We start from the raw sequence: 19,889 nt of genomic DNA on the forward strand, positions 1-19,889 counted from the left end.
ATAGTCAAATAAAATATGTTGGTAAATGCAAGGCTGTTGATTAGGGATGTAAAGGTATCAAAATTTCACGATACGGTACTACCTCGGTATGAATGGCACGGTACGGTATTTATTGAATCATTTAAAGGAAAAACAAAACTATTGAAGAGACTCAAAAAAAGTGCTAGAATGTTCAGGTTACCTCAACACTGAACAGATCAATGACATACAAATGATCTATCTGTAAACTTTCAAACAGGAACTTAAATTATTCAATTTTAATAACAAAAAATATTAAACCATGTAAAAAAAAAAAACACTCGAAAAGACAAGCCATGAGTGAGATAGAGGTCTCTTGGTGGTACAAGTCAATAGCCCCTTTCACACAGTGATACCGGTAAATATCTAGAAAAATTTCCGGAACGACTTAACCGGTATATTGAAAAAAGCGCTGTTCACACAGGCGAGGACGTTACGGAAATTTTCCGGAAAAGAGCATTCACACATCCATTCCAAAATACCGGTAAATTCTGACATCATTCACCACAAATGAGCCTTAAACGGCTGCGCTTGTATTTGTAAACATTTGACTAAATTACAAACTCTGTGGATGATCAATATTGTGAACAACTTTCGCAGGATCACTTTCGCATGTCGAGATGTTCATAATATGTGCGTGTGCAGGCGCTCACAGGCTGTTTCAAAGGCACACGCAAAGCTTGAAGGTAAACCAACAACGGCTTATCATGAGCATCTCATCGATGATTATTTACACAGTTGGCATTAAGAAGAACATATAAACGTGATCTGACTAACTTCTAGCAGCTAAATGTGTCTGGAAAAATATTCAAAGGCTTTTATTCTCATAAACCGCGCGGACGTGAATGCGTCTGACTGTTGTGATTAGCTAAAGCAGACGTCTCACGTCAGCACGTTCTAGATGTGCACGCGCTTATTACGGCAATCTTCCTTCTGCATTCACACAGCGCAGCATTCCGGCAAATTGCCGGTAATGTTACAACTTCTCTTTCCGGAAAATAGCCAGAACGAATTTACCGGTATTTTCAAAAAGGACCTGTTCACACATACAACCTTTCCGGAAAATTGCCGGCAATTTTCCGGAAAGGTCTGTATGTGTGAAAGGGGCTAATGTCTCCATCAATCTGAGCAGTGTGCTGTGTTCTGCTGTCCCCTTGACTAAAAGAATCCCCATCATGTTAGTCGTATTCCCCGACTTGTATTTTCACCAAAAGACCTATGATTTTATTGAGTCACACCCACGGTAATGTTGAAAGAAATTGCTATTGCGGTATGACGGTATTTACAATATTGTTACATCCCTACTACTGATGAAATCTAGGCATAACACTGCATGACAACACTTCAGATGACTGTTCTAGAGCTAACAGTTAATCAATCTGTCAGATTCTGGAGTGCATTACAGCTCTAAAGATCATTATAAATGATAAATGATGGGAAATGGAGGGCACTTGAATGGTTTGTGAGCACAGTTAAGTGCATACAGCATGTCATATCATCTGAAAATTATTATTCCCAAAAGCAATTGAATGTGTTAAGCCACATAAAACAAAATGAAAATATGATGTATAGCAGAGATTAGCGGCTAATCAGCTAAGGTGACAAGATGGCGACCAGCGAGACCTACTGTAGCTGTCACTCAAGTGACCACGCCCTTAATTATGCAGACTTAATATATCTTAATAAAAACAAAGCGGATGAGTTATACAAAAATTCACTTCCTCACAGTTGTCATGAATGGTAATATTAGCTATTTGCACCAAAACCGTCTTTTGTACCAGACTGTAAACATGTTTTTATCAGCTGTAAAATTGACCAATTTACTATTGCAGTCAGTGAACATCTGGAGTTCCTGGAGCCAGCCCCCAAAGGCCAGTCGATGAATTGCAGTTTCAGTTACTTCCGTATTGGCTTCTCAAGGGAAAGCGGGATATTGCCGCTTTAAAGGGCCATGAAACCCCCTTGTTTCAGCAGGGTGTTTTCACACCTCTACTTTGGAAAAAGTCAGAAAAGTGGGCGTGTCCAGCTCTGTTTAGGGGGGAGTGTCGGAGCAACTAAAGTGGGATGGTGTGGGAGTGTCTATTTGGGCACGCGCGAGTTTCAGTCAAAATACACACACATGAGGAAGTGATGGTGTTTAACCTACGTGGACTGTTGTAGTCGAATTATTTGCCAAATTATTAAATGTTGGACTTTAACTGCAGTTTGGCTCTTTCATTCAGGGAATTCATTCATGCCGCTCGCGACAAACGAGATATTTGATTCGAGGATCTGCTCTAAGCGTGTATTTTTCATGCAATGTTTGATACCGCACGGCGAATGAGAGAAAAAAAAAACTCTGCATTTCCCGGAAACTCAAGGCTGATTTATACTTCTGCGTCAAACACCGGCGTATGCTACGGCGCTGACGCATAGCCCTTCGCCGTGGCCATCGCCGTCACTGACGTGCACCTCTCAAAAAATGTAACTACACGTCGCAACGACGCGTAGCGTAAGCTCTGTGATTGGTCGGCTTGGTAGCGCTGACGAGTCTGGGCGGGACCGAGAGCTGCGCGAATGGCGCGAGCGATTGTTTACAAGTGTGGAGTCCCGTGAAGGAGCTCCGGATGGAAAGTTTTGTTTTGTGTTTACCTCATAGTTAAAGTTGTTGCACGTCCGCCGGTTCCTGCCTCAAAATGAGCGAGTTTGAGCCACTTGTACATCCCGGAAGTGTTCAGGAAAAGCAAAAAAGCAGAGAAGAAACTCAACACAGAGGAACATTAACACCTCACTGCCCACTAGCGTTTCGGAAGTGTTAATGCAGGCCGACAGAGACAGCGTGCAGAAGTATAAATGCACAGCCACGCGCGTTGCCTGCGCCGTGGGTTACGCCGGTCATCTGACGCAGAAGTATAAATCAGGCTTTAGATGCACACGGCAGGTAGCGTCAGAAAGCCGCGTGTGTTATTCCGGTCACAAAATGCGATGCTATGTTTGCACTCAGTGCAATAGTTAACTTAATTCGATACGAACAAACTGAATAAACAAAGAGCACTGGTCGCTCACTTACCAAATCTGTAGAGACAGGACAGTCACCAGCAACTAGAGCCGCGTCTTTATGAAGAGAAGACTAAAGCCTGATTTATACTTCTGCGTCAGGTGACCGGCGTAACCCACGGCGCAGGCAACGCGCGTGGCTGTGCATTTATACTTCTGCGCGCTGTCTCTGCCGGTCTGCATTAACACTTCCGAAACGCTAGTTGGCAGTGAGGTGTAAATGTTCCTCTGTGTCGAGTTTCTTCGCTACTTTTTTGCATTTCCTGAACACTTCCGGGATGTACAAGTGGCTTAAACTCGCTCATTTTGAGGCAGGAACCGGCGGACGTGCAACAACTTTAACTATGAGGTAAACACAAAACAAAACTTTCCATCCGGAGCTCCTTCACGGGACTCCACACTTGTAAACAATCGCTCGCGCGGCGTCGCACCATTCGCGCGCCTCTCGGTCCCGCCCAGACTCGTCAGCGCTACCAAGCCGACCAATCACAGAGCTTATGCTGCGCGTCGTTGCGACGTGTAGTTACATTTTTTGAGAGGTGCACGTCAGTGACGGCGATGGCCACAGCGAAGGGCTATGCGTCAGCGCCGTAGCATACGCCGGTGTTTGACGCAGAAGTATAAATCAGGCTTAACGTTACAAGCGAATCCGGATCTCAGCGTTTGCAGATGAGAACAGCTCTCAGGTAAACAATGTTCCTCCTTAGACACGTAAGTTATTGTTGTCGAGCGTCGTGTACACTGTTAATCCACACGTGATCCAGCTGAGCTCTCACAGAGAGAAAATGAAAACGAAACTTAATGGCAGCAAACTATAAAAGCAACACTTCACGCTTGTTTTGCCAACACAACGTGGCGTCTCTGTGGCGTAAACGCGGTGACACTAATGAATATTAATGAAGTTGCACAATAGAGCGCGCTGATTGGTTTGAACCAAGCCTTACTCATGCATTAATGCATCACACTGTAAGACGTAATAAGACTCACTCTGGCTCAGACGTCCAGTCTGCACGCTGGAATACACGCTATTATGTCATGACCGTGACGCTTCAAAAATTCGTTTCAAACAGGAAGTACGAATTTGCTTGAAATAACGCAAAAACAACAAATTTACACTTTTTAGTGAAATATAGGTGTCCTAATAGTGTTTTTAGCAGTGTGGGACACATATACCACTGTCAACAGCTCAAAAAATGTGTTTTGGTGTTTCGTGACCCTTTAACCATCACATTGAAAATGGACAGTTCACCCCAAAATGTCAATTCTGCCATCATTAACTCATCCTCCATTTGTTCAAAACCTTCAGAATTGTATGTAAACGAGTCAATAAATCAGCAAGCATCACTTCATCTGCTGAAGGAATCAGTTGAGCTGCACTAAAAGCACTACAGCACTAAAGTCTACAGCGTTCAGCACATAAAGCCCACCAGAGCCTGCGGTTAAGAGAGCATCAGATGAACAGATTTGTGTTTATTAGTCATGCTCGCTGCTGTTTTAATGCAGCTTTGGCTCAGCGCTGCATGAATTAGTGTACTAATGACGATCTGAGCGCTGAACGAAGGGGTCTGGTACACTTTATGTGTTAGCGTTAGCGTGTGGGAAGCTGGCAAACTTCCTAAACATAAGCCCTGTATAAAGGTGATGAATATTCAGAGTAGCCTTCACCTTCCTTTCGGTACAATATGCCATTTATCTGCAAAATAACACACCTTATCTACTCGTACAAATACTAAGAGGCAACGCACAACTATAAAAGAAACTGTTTTGAATGCAGTTCATAGCTTGTATTTGAGTTTGTTATGCTCTCTTGAATGTTTTAGGTGAGGTAAAGTGTATTTAGAAGGTGTAATGTGCTGAAATTATTATAAAGGAACAAAAAATAACGCTAATACAATACTGACCTGTTTGTTTATCAAATGGATAATGATTTTAAAAGAAATAAAACAAAAATTACAATTGAAAATGATCAAATTAACCTATATATGAAAACCTGCTTCAGAGTGCTCTTAACCTCAGACTTGGGCGACGGTTCATCTTCCAGCAGGTCAATGACCCAAAGCACACTGCCAAGATATCAATGGAGTGGCTTCACAACAACTCGATGGATGTTCTTGAGTGGCCCAGCCAGAGCCCAGACCTAAATCCTATTGAACATCTCTGGAGAGATCTGTAAAAGGCTGTACACTGTCACTTCCTATCCAACCTGATAGAGCTTAAAAGATATGCAAAGAGGAATAGGCAAAAATTCCCAAAGACAGATGTACCAAGCCTGTGCCAAGCTCATATTCAAATAGACTTGAGGCTGTAATTGCTGCCGAAGGTGCATCAACAAAGTGTTGAGCAAAGGGGATTTTTTTCAGGTTTTTTATTTTTTATAAATTTGCAACAATTTCCAAAAATCTTTTTTCACATTGTCATTATAGGGGATTGTGTGGAGAATGTTGAGGAAATAAATGAATTTAATCAATTTTGCAATAAGGCTGTAACATAAAAAAAAGGTGTAGAAAGTGGAAAAACGAATACTTTCTGAAGTATGTGTGTGGGTGTGTGTGTGTGTGTGTGTGTATATATACACACACACACACACACACACACACACACACACACACACACACACATATATATATATATATATATATATATATATATATATATATATATATATATTGCATTTTTGACATGTATTTTATATATGTAAAATTTATGATCTTGAATATTATATATGTAATTTCCATGCATAAGATTTCTATATGGGTTGATATTGTTATCTTCTCAGAGAGTCAAGCATACTAACAGTATTTAGCTATTCACATTTCTTCGCTATTTTAATGCATTTTTTTGCTTTTTTGCATCGTGCACCCTATCTGCTGAGATATCCACCTTCACACGGGATGTTTTAGGAAGCGCTACAGCAGAAGGGAAAGTCTCTGAAGTGAAAAGTTGCCTGCATCCAAGGCGGAGCCTCTGTCCTGGCTGAAGGAGTTTTTCTGGGACTGATGGAGGGTGGAGGAGGAGAATGGAGGATGGACAGGTGAAGTGATGGAGACACTGGACCAACAGCATGGAGAACAGCATGAGCCCTGGATATCATCAGCACCACACACTGGAGACTTAAAGAGATGAGATGAGGTGCCTGGCAGACACACACACACACACACACACACACACACACACGTGCGCACACACGCATACACACACACACAGACACACACAGAGAAAAAGGAGAAACTGAAACTGTGAAATGGTGGATAAGTAGATGTTTCATAAGGTCTGGTGAGAGTGAGTCACCAATTATTGATTCACTGATTTTAATGAACAGGTCAATGAGCAACCATTTAAAGACTCAATGATTCAAATGATTTAAACGATCTGGTCAGAGTGAGTCACCAGTTAAAGACTCACTAATTCAAATGATTTGGTCAGAGTGAGTCTCCAGTTAAAGACTCACTAATTCAAATGATCTGGTCAAAGTGAGTCATTAGTTAAAGGTTCACTGATTCAATTAATCTGGTTAGAGTGAACCTCTAGTAAAAGACTGATTCAAGTTATTTGGTCAAAGCAAGTCACTAGTTAAACACTCACTGATTCAAATGACCCAGTCAGTGTGAGTCACCAGTTAAAGACTCAATGATTCAAATGATCTGGTCAGAGCGAGTCACAAGTTATAGACTCACCGGTTTAAACAATTTGGTCATTAGTGAGTCATTAGTTAAAGATTCACTGATTCAGTTATTCCGGTCAGAGTGAATCTCTAATTAAACATTCTCTGAATCAAATGATTTGGTCAGAGTGAGTCACTAGTTAAAGACTCACTAATTCAAATGATCTGGTCAAATCGAGTCACAAGTTAAAGACTAACCGATTTAAACAATTTGGTCATTAGTGAGTCATTAGTTGAAGATTCACTGATTCAATTAATCTGGTCAGAGTGAGTCGCTAATTAAACATTCTCTGAATCAAATGATTTGGTCAGAGTGAGTCACTAGTTAAAGACTCACTAATTCAAATGATCTGGTCAAATCGAGTCACAAGTTAAAGACTCACCGATTTAAACAATTTGGTCATTGGTGAGTCATTAGTTGAAGATTCACTGATTCAATTAATCTGGTAAGAGTGAGTCTCTAGTTAAACATTCTCTGAATCAAATGATTTTTTCAGAGTGTGTCACTAGTTAAAGACTCAACGATTCAAATGATCTGGTCAGAGCAAGTTCCCAGTTAAAGAATCACTGATTCAAATGATCTAATCAGAGCGAGTCCACAGTTAAAGGCTCACTGATTCAAATTATCTAATCAGAGCGAGTCCCCAGTTAAAGACTTACTGATTCAAATGATATGGTCAGAGCGGGTGACAAGTTAAAGACTCACAATTTAAACAATTTGGTCGTTAGTGAGTCATTAGTTGAAGATTCACTGATTCAATTAATCTGATCAGAGCGAGTTCCCAGTTAAAGACTCACTAATTCAAATGATCTGGTCAGAGCCAGTCACTAGTTAAACACTCACTGATTCAAATGATTTGGTCAGAGCAAGTCATCAGTTAAAGATTCACTGATTCAAATGATCAGGTCAGAGTGAGTCACCAGTTAAAGACTCACTGATTCAAATGATCTGGTCAGAGCGAGTCACCAAGTAATAACACCAATACCTTCTGTGAATTCTGAATGATGGTAATCGAGTACCGTTTTTGTCCAAGCAGTTGGACTCTGACTGCTTCTTGCCGATGTCAGCGAAAGAGCGGACGATGGGGATCCGATTGGCCAGTTTCTTCTGGTTCTGATGATGGTGCTGCTTTAGAAGAGCCTCCTTCACCTTCTTCCTGACATCGTCTTCAAGATGACCAGCCACTTCCTGTTGGTCCAGTATCATATCTAAAAACATCCAATACACAACAGTACAAAAGGAACATATAATTATTATATGTAGAACATACATTATATGTAACTTAACATTTAGATATTAATACGGTACACATTAACATTCGTTAATTAATTAATTCATTTTCTTTTCAGCTTAGTCCCAGTGATGACCCCAGGATTCCAGTTTGGATGTGGCAGATCCTGATTGGGTGCCTGGTTGCTGGTTGGTTTAGATCATATAAATAAGAGTGATGTGCTAGCTTCTGGGGGACAGTGTGCCTACTTGGCCACCCTCGTATCAAGACCATCTCTTTATTTCTGCAACCTTAAGGTTTTGTTTGGCCTTATTTATATGTGTAGTTAAAGTTAGTTATTTTCTTTGTTATTCCTAGACATTTGTTCCTTGATTTGTTGTTCTATTAAGTTTCATGTAAAGTAAATAAGTTGCATGTATATTATTTTATTATCTGAGCTCTTATATGTTGCGACTCGAACGAGGGGTTCGTAACAGTGCCTTTATTAATCTGGGGTCGCCACAGCGGAATGAACCGCCAACTTATCCAGCATATGTTTTACGCAGCGGATGCCCTTCCAGCTGCAATCCATTCACACACATACACTACGGCCAATTTAGCTTACCCAATTGCCCTATGGCGCATGTGTTTGGACTGTGGGGGAAACCGGAGCACCCGGAGGAAACCCACGTCGATACAGGGAGAACATGCAAACTCCTCATATAAATGCAAACTGAACCAGTGACCTTCTGTGAGGCGATTGTGCTACCTACTGCACCACCATGCTGCCCACTACTTATTTTATGTAAAAGGTTATCCGAATGCAATGCCATAAGAGTGACCCCATAAGGTAACTTACAGTGCACACACTATGTAATGTGTGAAATTGTGAATGCATGTAAGCGCAATGATAACTCATCCTTTAAATGTCCATGCTTAATCATTAATAGATATGGTCTGGATTTGCAGGGTTATCAACAATGTTTGTATATTTTTGGCTTGGAACAGCCTTCTGTTAAACGATTTTTGTGTTCATCCTTGCTACAGGCAAAAAACTAAACAAAAAAAAACCTAACAAACACACAAATAAGCTTCATTGAAATCAAATCTATGAAGTATCGGCAGGGCCGGATTAAGAACACATTGGGCCCTGGGGCTAGAGCAAATCCAAGAGCCCCCCTTTTCATTTTTTACCTCACAAAAGTATATATATATATATATATATATATATATATATATATATATATATATATATATATATATATATATATATATATATATATATATATATATATATATATATATATATATATATATACATATATATATACATATATATATATATATATATATATATATATATATATATATATATATATATATATATACGTACATACATACATACATACATATACATATATATATATATATATATATATATATATATATATACATACATACATACATACATATATATATATATATATATATATATATATATATATTAAGGGTGTCACGATCCTCTAAATCCTCGATTCGATTACATTTTCGATTCTGAAGGCACAATTCTATTCGATTTTCGATTATGAATAATTAATTAATTAATGACCAATTAATTATTTGAAGCCTACCATTAAAACTACCTGACCTGCATGATCATTGTTTTACCCATAAACAAATCATACAGTAAATGAATAAAGGCAAGTTACACACATAATTACCACCTGTCAATCACTTTTTCTGCGGGACTCGTGAATAGGCAGTGATCTGTGTTGTTATAATAGCGTCGGTAAAAAAGACGCACAAACAACAGGAACCAGCCAACAGTATCTGAGGTGTTCGCTAAAATGACAAATCCATTAGACTATGTAAACGCACAGAGAATAAAGGCTCTTGCTTTTGCAGTCCTTTATTTCGGACACCGTGAGAATCAGCTTCTCCCCCATGGTGCACGACAACACTGAAAATACTGTGCAGCTGCCACAAGGGGCCGTATTCCAAAAGTCGTGTCCAAATGTCGTGTGCAGTGGAAAAGCGGCTTTACGCTAATCCGGCCCTGGTATCGGCGAGAACACAAATTAAAATACTCGTACTCGTATCGGTTTGCAAAAAAAGTGCTATCGGTGCATCCCTATTTTCCCCCACTGGTAACTAGTAACTAGAACTAACTAGTCTTTTAAATGACCCTGCCGAACACTGATAGTGTGTCATTTGTGACGCAACTAACGCTTTTTGTTAGCATGTCTGCAAGTTCAAATATCAGTATACAACAGTTTGATAATCCTCTGATTTATTGTTATGTTACATTAAAATATGAGCATCGGCTGAGCTGTGCGGCAGTACAGACCTCCTGAATGACGTGTCCGTCTTCATATGCTCCAACAAAGTGTTAATTATGCATGTCAAACCTGAATAATAAATACTATGATGAATTCTTAAAACAGCATATGTCTGGCCGGTGCTGTCTTGATGTGGAGCCCTTTAAATGGCTAATCTGAGCTAAACGTTTGGCAAAAACTGATCTGTGGCTGCTTTACAGATGCTCCTTGAACTCTGCATTAAAGACACCGACTCTGAGGACAAGCTGCTCAAAGATGCTTGAAGATGCAGTACCGCGTTGAGTTATGCAAAACGCACATGCTCGAGACAGCCAGAGACTGCGAACGCTGCATAATGCATGACTGACACTTGACTTGCATTAAAGACAATGCATTTCTAAGGCATGATCACATCTGGATCATTGTTCTAGTGCAATGAGTAATCAAACACTCTTTTAAAGGTATTCAATTGTAATTTTTTAAATGTCATAGACTTATCTTAATTAATACATATTATTCATTTAATTTATGTATTTTAGCTTGGGTTAATATTACCTTTACTTAACCTTTAATACATTTCTTTTGCACTTTGGAGTAGATTATTTAGATAAACTTTATGTTTTATTATTAGTGCTGCGCAAAGATTATTGCAATTGATTGCATTCAAAATAAAAGTTTGTTCTGACATAATATATATGTGTGTGTCTTATGTATATTTTTATTATGTACACTCACCGGCCACTTTATTAGGTACACCTTACTAGTATCTGCTTGGACCCCTTTTTGCCTTCAGAACTGCCCTAATCCTTCGTGGCGTAGATTAGACAAGCTACTGGAAATATTCCTCAGAGATTTTGCGCCATATTATTGCTCCATATATTGCATCACACAGTTGCTGCAGATTTGTCAGCTGAACATCCATGATGTGAATCTCCCGATCCACCACATCCCAAAGGTGCTCTATTGGATTGAGAACTGGTGACTGTGGAGGTCATTTGAGTACAGTGAACTCATTGTCATGTTTAAGAAACCAGTCTGAGATGATTCACGCTTTATGACATGGTGCGTTATCCTGCTGGAAGTAGCCATCAGAAGATGAGTACACTGCGGTCATAAAGAGATAAACATGGTCAGCAACAATACTCAGGTAGGCTGTGGAGTTGACAAGATGCTCAATTGATACTAATGGGTCCAAAGCATGCCAAGAAAATATCCCCCACACCATTACACCACCACCACCAGCCTGAACCATTGATACAAGGCAGGATGGATCCATGCTTTAATGTTGCTGACCATCCTGGCCAAATTTGCCCACTGGCCTCTGTCCATCCCCATATCATTATTGGCTTCATTACTCTGTCTTCTCTCCACCAATCAGCTGGTGTGTGGTGTGCGGTCTGGCGCAATAAGGCCGCCGTTGTGTCATCCAGGTGGATGCTGCACACTGCTGGTGGATGAGAAGATTCCCCCAAAAATGTGTAAAGCGATTTGAGTGTCTAGAAAAGCGCTATATTAATGTAAGGAATGAATATGTCATGTCACAAACAAACTTTTATTTTGAATACAATAATCTGGATTAATCTTTGCCATTTACTCTTTAGTTTAAAGGCTAGTTTGTCATGGTTGTTTTATTTTTATTATTATTTTTTCACTTCCTGTGTTCCTCTATTTCGGTTTTTATATGTATTTTTTTTTTATGCTCACTACTGATTATATACATCATATTTTTTTTTATTCACATAACTTCAAAGCAAAAAAAATATGATAGAAATGTTTTTTTTTATTTATTTTACTGGTCAGAAATAAAATGCAGGTCATTAAACAATGGTTCATGTGATCAGAAAATGTGTCTGATGGCCTACAATTTATTCCTGACCAATGAAAACAGTAAAATAAATAAATATTTCAAATTAATATATAAAAAAATAGGATCATTTGTCAGGATAACTACCCAAATATTCTAAAATACAGACACCTTTACCAAGTCGATTTTGTCTATATTTTAGGATGAGTCCTATTTTTCTTTTTTTCTGTGCATAAAAAAGGAAAACCTATTAATAGTCCTTATCAAATATAAATGAAGTCATTATCATTATGAATGAAATATTGAAAGGCTCTATGTAAGAATCACAGTGCATGTCCAAAAATACTCTTTTTGAGTCACTATCCTTCAAACCACAGTCATTTATAATTGTGGTATGATCATTCATTCATTTTTTCATACAAGTACATCAGAATAAGTGTTACTTTATTTTTACATGTATATACCTCACATATGTAACTTAACATTAATCTCTCTGTATATAAAATATATACACTACATGACAAAAGTCTTGTTGTCTATTCAAGTTTTAGGAACAACAAATAATAACTTGACTTCTAGTTGATCATTTAATATCAGAAATGGCTTATATAAAAGGCAAAGGCCTCTAAATTACACTTATTTTAATAATAATTTCATTAGAACAGTAAGGTCTGACTTTGCTTAAACAAAAGTCTTGTCACTTAACAGAAATAATGTCCAGTATAGAATATAAAGTCCTGCTGCAGTGGAAACTGAATGAATATTGTGTCTGACTCCATCATGAGCTTGGAGGACTGCATCCATACATCTCTGCACTGACTCAAATCACTGATTAATAAAGTCATCTGGAATGGCAAAGAAAGCGTTCTTGCAGGACTCCCAGAGTTAATCAAGATTCTTTGGATTTATTTTCAATGCCTGCTCCTTCATCTTACCCCAGACATGCTCAATAATGTTCATGTCTGGTGACTGGGCTGGCCAATCCTGGAGCACCTTGACTTTCTTTGCTTTCAGGAGCTTTAATGTGGAGGCTGAAGTATAAGAAGGAGCGCTATCTTGCTGGAGAATTTGCCCTCTGCTGTGGTTTGTAATGTAATGGGCTGCACAAATATCTTGATACCTCAGGCTGTTGATGTTGCCACTCTGCAGATCTCTCGCACGCCCTCATACTGAATGTAACCCCAAACTATGACTTTTCCTCCACCAAACTTGACTGATTTCTGTGAGAATCTTGGGTCCATGCGGGTTCCAGTAGGTCTTCTGCAGTATTGGTGATGATTGGGATGCAGTTCAACAGATGATTCATCAGAAAAATCCACCTTCTGCCACTTTTCCAAATGATCAACTAAAAGTCTAGTTATTATTTATTGCTCTTACAACTGGGATCGACATCAAGACTTCTGTCAGGTAGTGTATAATAAATCAATGACAGTGAAGATAACAACTATTTAATATAAAATTTGGTCCCACTTTATATTAAGTGTCCCTAACTACTATGTACTTACATCAAAAAATTAATACAATGTACTTACTGTGTTTTTAATGTATTTGAGAACACTTGTGGTGCTTTTGAGTTGGGATAGAGGTTGGGTTATGGACAGGTCTGGTGGCATGGGTAGATTTAAGGGTAGGTTAAGGTGTAAGGGATGGTCAGCAGTGTATTTACAAATGTTATTACAGAAGTTACTTACAGATGTAATTACATACATGTATTTAATCAAGCTTAAGTACACAGTAAATACATGTATTTACACAATAAGTACATTGTAACAAACTATTAACTACTGTGTAAGTACATATTAGTTAAGGCCACTTAATATAAAGTGGGACCTAAAATTTAAATGATTAATTACAGTTCTGTCTCTTCTGCAACACCTTTAATTCCATAACCAAGCAAAATCAAGAATGTTTACATATTTGCACCAAACAAGATGTCACAATTACCAGTGATCTAATCCTGGCAGATCGCTGGTAAACACACGGATCGGATAGGACTAAAAATCTGCTGGTATATTGACTACGAGCTCCACTCATGCAACACACACACACCTGCTCCCAGTCTTCATTGATTATACTACCACAGCTGATGCTGCTCATGGACTAATTGCACAGACATATATACTGCTCACTTTGACACTCTCATCAAACAGTCTTGTTATACTGTTTGTGAACAGTACAACATGTTTTGCTTGCGTTGCCTACCGTGTTTTTGAACCTTGCTTTGAATTGATGGTGAAATGAAGCTTTCTAAACCTGTGAAGCGCTCGACTCAATTGTATTGGAAAAAGGTTCATTACTTGAAGCTTTCTAAATCAGCTCAATGAGGACCTCTTCTGGTTAAAGTGTGGGAAATGCACTGTGTTGCAATGTCAAATGTTCACAACTTATCATGTAGTAATACAACAACAGAAATATAAACAAATTACTCACTTACTGTGGTTTTTACACATAAGTTATGTTACATTACACCACCGAAGACTGTAGTAAAATCCAAAGTATTCAAAAGTATTTACATTAATCATATTCCAACTACTACTTCACCCACCCATCCGTTCCAAGTGGAGATCGAACCGGTGATTCCTGCATGGGAGGCGAATGCTCTAGAAGGAGACTATGTGAGTGATGCTTTCGCACTGGCCTCCGTTAAACACTGTACTAGGATATTCAGTGATTTTCTTTAAAGATGGTTGTAAAACAAATACATTAATACACTTTAGTATGGTTCAAAACCCTTTTACTATACATTACTGTTGTATTTTAGTTAAATTACTGGTGCGTGGGATTGGTGCAGTGCTTTCAAACAGTAGAAATGTATGCAATCGACGTCTAATATCTCGCTATACACCTTGCTAACCCATGAGGGTGTTTAAAACTTTGAATCAAAATTCGAAGTAGTCACGTGGATATAGGTGAAAATGAAGCTTCAGACGTCACTGATCACATGATGAAACGAATCAAACTCCGGTACTCTGCTTCACTGCGAGATGTATCGTTTTTTTGATCCATGCTTGGAAGCCTTGGTACACAACATCACATTACTATTGCATTGTTTTGTTTGTTTTACCCTGTCTACTGCCTGCCTTTTGGCCATCTGCCTGTTTTATGACCACGACTCTGGAATTGCCCGTATACATCTGCTTGCTCCTGTGTTGACTGTTGCTTGCCTGATTCTGTTTAATAAACCTGCGTTTTGGAACTGCACTCCCTTGTCCAACATCACTTTGCATTACACAAAATAACCAATAAGACAATACCCAAAAAGTTGTAAAATACATATATATATATATATATATATATATGTTTATATATGTATATATATATGTGTGTGTATATATATATATATATATATATATGTATATATATATATATATATATATATATATATATATATATATATATATATATATATGTATTTATATATAAATATATATGTTTATATATGTATATATAAATATATATGTTTATATATATATATATATATATATATATATATATATATATATATATATTTATAAATTTATATATATATATATATATATATATATGTATATATATATATATATTTATATATATATATATATATATATATATATATATATATATATATATATATATGTATGTATATATATATATATATATATATATATATATATATATATATATATATATATATATATATATATATATATATATATATATATATATATATATATATAAGCAATATCACACGAGTAGCAGTGCGATATGGCTGTACATCGGCACTGGTGGGAGGCGTGCGTTGGCACGAGGCCGCAAGTCGAGTGCCTTAGTGTCTCCGCCAGTGCCGATATACAGCCATATCGCACTGCTACGAGTGTGATATTGCATTTATACAACAGTTTGACGACATAATTGTGTATTAAAAAAAAAAACAAAATCAAACATGGACAATCTCAAAAACCCTTTTTTATGAGGAACTACTTTCTTCCGCCTTGAATTTAAATCATAAGCTGACAGTTAATCAGTTGAGCGTGCATCTTTTAAACTCTAGATCTGTAGCGTCTGCTTTTTGCTGGTTGTATGTGGGTGGAGTAATACACAAAGGGTAAAGAGGCTGTACGGCTGCTGATATTACTTAAATATATCACGGCTATCAGCCAATCAGATTCAAGAACCAGACGAAACTGTTGTATGAATGAGCAATATCACACAAGTAGCAGTGCGATATGGCTGTATATCGGCACTGGTGGGAGGTGTGCGTTAGCACGAGGCCGCAGGAAATATCACACTGCTTCGAGTGTGATATTGCGTTTATACAACAGTTTGACGGCAAAATTGTGTCTATAAAAACAAAATCAAACATGGAGAGTCTCAAAAACCCTTTTGTATGAGGAACTACTTTCTTCCGTATTCAAATCATAAGCTGACAGTAAAACAGCTGAGCAAGCATCTTTAAAACTTTAGATCTGTAGTGTCTGCTTTATGCTGGCTGTATGTGGGCGGAGTAATACACAAAGGGTAAAGAGGCTGTAGGAGTTCTGATATTGCAGAATATCGCACGGCTATCAGCCAATCGGATTTGAGAACCAGACAGAACTGTTGTATATATATATATGTGTGTGTGTGTGTTACTTGCTTCATTTAGTGACTGTTACTGTTCCTTTAATATGTACTTTGAACTGTTTACTAAGTTACCTTTACATGCACACACACATACATGCACACATACACAAACACACGCACCTGCCAGCATTTGACTGTATTGTTGTTGTTTTTGGTATTTTTGTTATTGTTTCATATTTTATGTATTTGTATCATCTCAAATTGTGTCCCTTTTTATATATTCTAATTAAACAATAATAAATAACCTTTCCAAAAGTAAAATTCTTTATATGCGATGCCTTTTCTATAAATTTTTTAGTATCTCTGCACTCCTATTGAATATTTAACACTTTCTCAAGCTCATATCATGAAATATTTAACAGCAGAACTCTGTTTCACCAATTACCCAAGCATTTAAACATCGCATCTGTGCATATGACTTGAGCTGTCTTACACAAATCCCACAGAGATTAAAGTGTAAAGCTCAGTTTAAAGTGTTCCTCGGCGGCTCCCACATACACAGCCTATTACAATGTGATAATTTGACAAGGGAAGCTCATTTGACCAAAGATGGCAAACATTTTATGAGCTTAGGATAGAATAAACGGGTGAATCTCACTAAATATATTCAGGTCACAGTTCACCAAACTATCAAATGAGAATAACAAGACATTATAGGGTGGCATAAAGAAACTGGGGCACTTTTAAATTGCATTTTGGTATTATTTTATAGCTCATTTTCCTTAAACTATTCATATTTTAACAGTATAAAACTTCTTGAATACAATGCTTTTATTAAAACAAACATTTAATTAAAATTAAATAGAACTTGTGTGTATAAATAGTTTCTTTTTTGCACATTACACTAAATGTTTGCTCATTTGTTTGTTCAAACTATATTATTTATTCATTCATTCATGCATTGATATAAATAAATTTTTATGAATAACTATTAAATTATTTAGACATATTTACTCATTGTTCATTTGTCCGTTTGTTCAGTTATTCATGCTATTATACATTAATGTTAATTATTTAGACATATTACACTACTGGTTTGTTTCATTTTGTTTGTTCGTTCATTTATCCATGCATTTATACATTATTGTGATTTATTTGGACATGTTACAGTTCTTGTTTGTTCGTTCATTGTTCATTCTTTCGTTCATTCATGTTAATCATTTGGACATATATTGTTCATTGTTCATTCCTTTGTTCATTCTTTCATTTGTTCCTTTGTTCTGTTGTTTATTTATGATATTATACATTATCGTTAAGTATCGTTAAGTATAAGTATTTAGACTTATTACATCACCTGTTTGTTTCGTTTGTTCATTTATTCATGCATTTATGCATTAATGTGAATGACTTGGACATATACCATTTCTTGTTTCTTCATTCATTGGTCACTCGTTTATATGTTAATTAATTATTAACATATGTTAATTAAATGTTAATTCATTAATTCATTAATTCATTAATTCATTCATTCATTTATTCATTCATTACTTCAATTATTAATTAATTCATTTATGTCTTTAGGCATTAATGTAAATTTTTTGGACATATTTGGTTCATTTTTCATTAGTTTATTCGTTCGTTCATTAATTCATGCTATTATACATTATTGTTAATTATTTAGGCATATTACAGTACTTGTTTGCTTCATTTTGTTTGTTCGTTCTTTCATTTATTTATGCATTTATACATTAATGTGAATGATTTGAACATATACAACTTCTTGTTTGTTCGTTCATTGTTCGTTAATTAATTAATTAATTCATTCATTCATTCATTCATAACATAACTTATGAATTAATTAATTCCATTCATTCATTCATTTATGCATTTAGGCAATAATGTAAATTATTTAGACATATTTGGTTCATTGAATATTCATTCATTCATTTATTCATGCTATTATACATTAATGTAATTATTTAGACATATTACACTACTTGTTTCGTTTCGTTCATTTGTTAATTTATTCATGCATTTATGCATTAATGTGAATTATTTGGACATATTACACTTCTTGTTTGTTCATTCCTTGTTCATTCTTTAGTTCATTCATTCCTTCGTTCTTTCATCCATTCATTCATTAATGTAAATTATTTGGACAGATTTGGTTCATTGTTTTGTCCTTTGTTCAGTTGTTTGTTCATTCATTTGTTCATTTATGCTATTATACATTAATGTTAATTATTTAGAGATTTTACAATACTTGTTTGTGTCGTTTCAATTGTTTCTTTTGTTCATTTATTCATGAATTTAGGCATTAATGTGAATTATCTGGACATATTACACTTGTTTGTTTGTTCATTCATTGTTTATTCATTCATTCATAAATTTTTGGTTCATTGTTCGTTCTTTCTTCATTCATTCATTCATTCATTCATTCATTCATTCATTCATTCATTCATGCTATTTTACATAAATGTTAATTATTTAGACATATTGCACTACTTGTTTGTTTCATTTCATTCGTTTATTAGTAATTTAATTTATAAATGCATTTATACATTAATGTGAACTATTTGGACATATTACAGTTCTTGTTTGTTTATTCATTGTTGATTCGTTTGTTTGTTCATTCATTCAATCAATCAATTTTTAGACATATTTGGTTCATTGTTCGTTCATTCATTCATTCATTCATTCATTCATTCATGCTATTATACATTAATGTTAATTATTTGAACATATTACACTAGTGTTTGTTTCATTTCATTTGTTCGTTCTTTCATTTATTCATGCATCAATGCGAATGTGAATTATTTTATACACATTTGGTTCATTGTTTGTTCATTCATTCATTCATTTATTTAGTTATGCCATTATACATTAATATGAATTGTTTGGACATATTATACTACTTGTTTGTTCGTTCACTGTTCATTTGTACATTACACACCACTCACAAGGTAATACCTGAAAAAGCAAAATAAGGACATTTTTTAAAGCTGTACCTGCGATCTCCTCCAGTGATCCAGCTCTCATGTCCAGCATGACGGTGCCGTTGATGATGCAGCTCCGCAGCTCAAACAGACTGTGCAGAGAGAGAGTGGCTACATACGGTTTACTCCAGCGCTCGCCTCCATCCTCCACATCCTCTTCAAACTTCAGCCACCTGCACAAAACACACCAGAAATTCAATCCACTTGGTGTAGTGTCTATGTTTGAACATAAAACAATCTACAACGTTACATATAACAATGCTGAGTCCAAGTGTGGATATATACATATATTTTATTTATTTT

At 36.4% G+C, this 19,889-nt stretch overlaps 1 protein-coding gene across 9 annotated transcripts in view; it reads right to left on the reverse strand.

Annotated features, from left to right (window-relative positions):
* slc4a10b (solute carrier family 4 member 10b) overlaps positions 1 to 19,889 on the reverse strand; it is a 149,361-nt gene that overhangs the window by 68,163 nt on the left and 61,309 nt on the right. For all 9 annotated transcript variants that reach the window (XR_015499921.1, XR_015499919.1, XR_015499920.1 and 6 more), the window contains 2 exons: positions 19,599 to 19,759; positions 7,736 to 7,924 (listed from right to left, as the gene is read on the reverse strand). Coding sequence is in view for 4 of the 9 variants with exons in the window: in XM_087268457.1 (XP_087124583.1) it covers positions 7,736 to 7,924; positions 19,599 to 19,759 (350 nt within the window). In the remaining 5 variants the exon portion in view is untranslated. The remainder of the gene's footprint in view (positions 1 to 7,735; positions 7,925 to 19,598; positions 19,760 to 19,889) is intronic.

Source organism: Danio rerio, chromosome 9 (assembly GCF_052040795.2).
Source record: "Danio rerio strain M-AB ecotype USA chromosome 9, GRCz13ab, whole genome shotgun sequence".
NCBI classification, from domain to species: domain Eukaryota; kingdom Metazoa; phylum Chordata; class Actinopteri; order Cypriniformes; family Danionidae; genus Danio; species Danio rerio.